The sequence below is a fragment of the Morone saxatilis genome, unplaced genomic scaffold (genome assembly GCF_004916995.1).
Source record: "Morone saxatilis isolate NCDOM2014 unplaced genomic scaffold, NCSU_SB_2.0 Contig7, whole genome shotgun sequence".
Taxonomy (NCBI): Eukaryota; Metazoa; Chordata; class Actinopteri; family Moronidae; genus Morone; species Morone saxatilis.
Window position 1 is genome coordinate 17,035,468 of NW_023340246.1, and position 387 is coordinate 17,035,854.

General features: G+C 41.1%; 1 protein-coding gene across 1 annotated transcript in view; it reads right to left on the minus strand.

Annotated features, from left to right (window-relative positions):
• serac1 (serine active site containing 1) overlaps positions 1-387 on the minus strand; it is a 6,408-nt gene that overhangs the window by 3,485 nt on the left and 2,536 nt on the right. Inside the window, exon 8 of the mRNA XM_035679325.1 lies at positions 201-314. Coding sequence (XP_035535218.1) covers positions 201-314 — 114 coding nt within the window. The remainder of the gene's footprint in view (positions 1-200; positions 315-387) is intronic.

A 387-nucleotide genomic window follows, 5' to 3' on the forward strand; every position in this document is an offset into this window, starting at 1 on the left:
TCAAGGACACTGACTGGAGAATTAGCCAAACACGGTTCTATATATACTTTCTGAACAGAGTACCTTTTAACCATGAAACATGATAATGCACTGAATTAAATGAACTACAACCGAAGGTGCTTCAGTCATGATCAGTTTAATAAAAGGAATTGGACAACTTAAGACCAGATCATGTTTAGATGTGTAATGGACATCATTACCTTTGAATGCTGTACCAGTGCCTGTAGACAGAAGGATTCCACCTTCTCAGAGGGAACAGAGGTAAGGCTCTGGGCATAAGGCAGCCCATTGCCTCCAAAACACCACAGACCACCCTGCAAAGGAAAAGAGCGTATGCATTAGTACGAGGATTTTTCTGTCTTTCAAAGAAAGAGTTGCAAAAGAGTC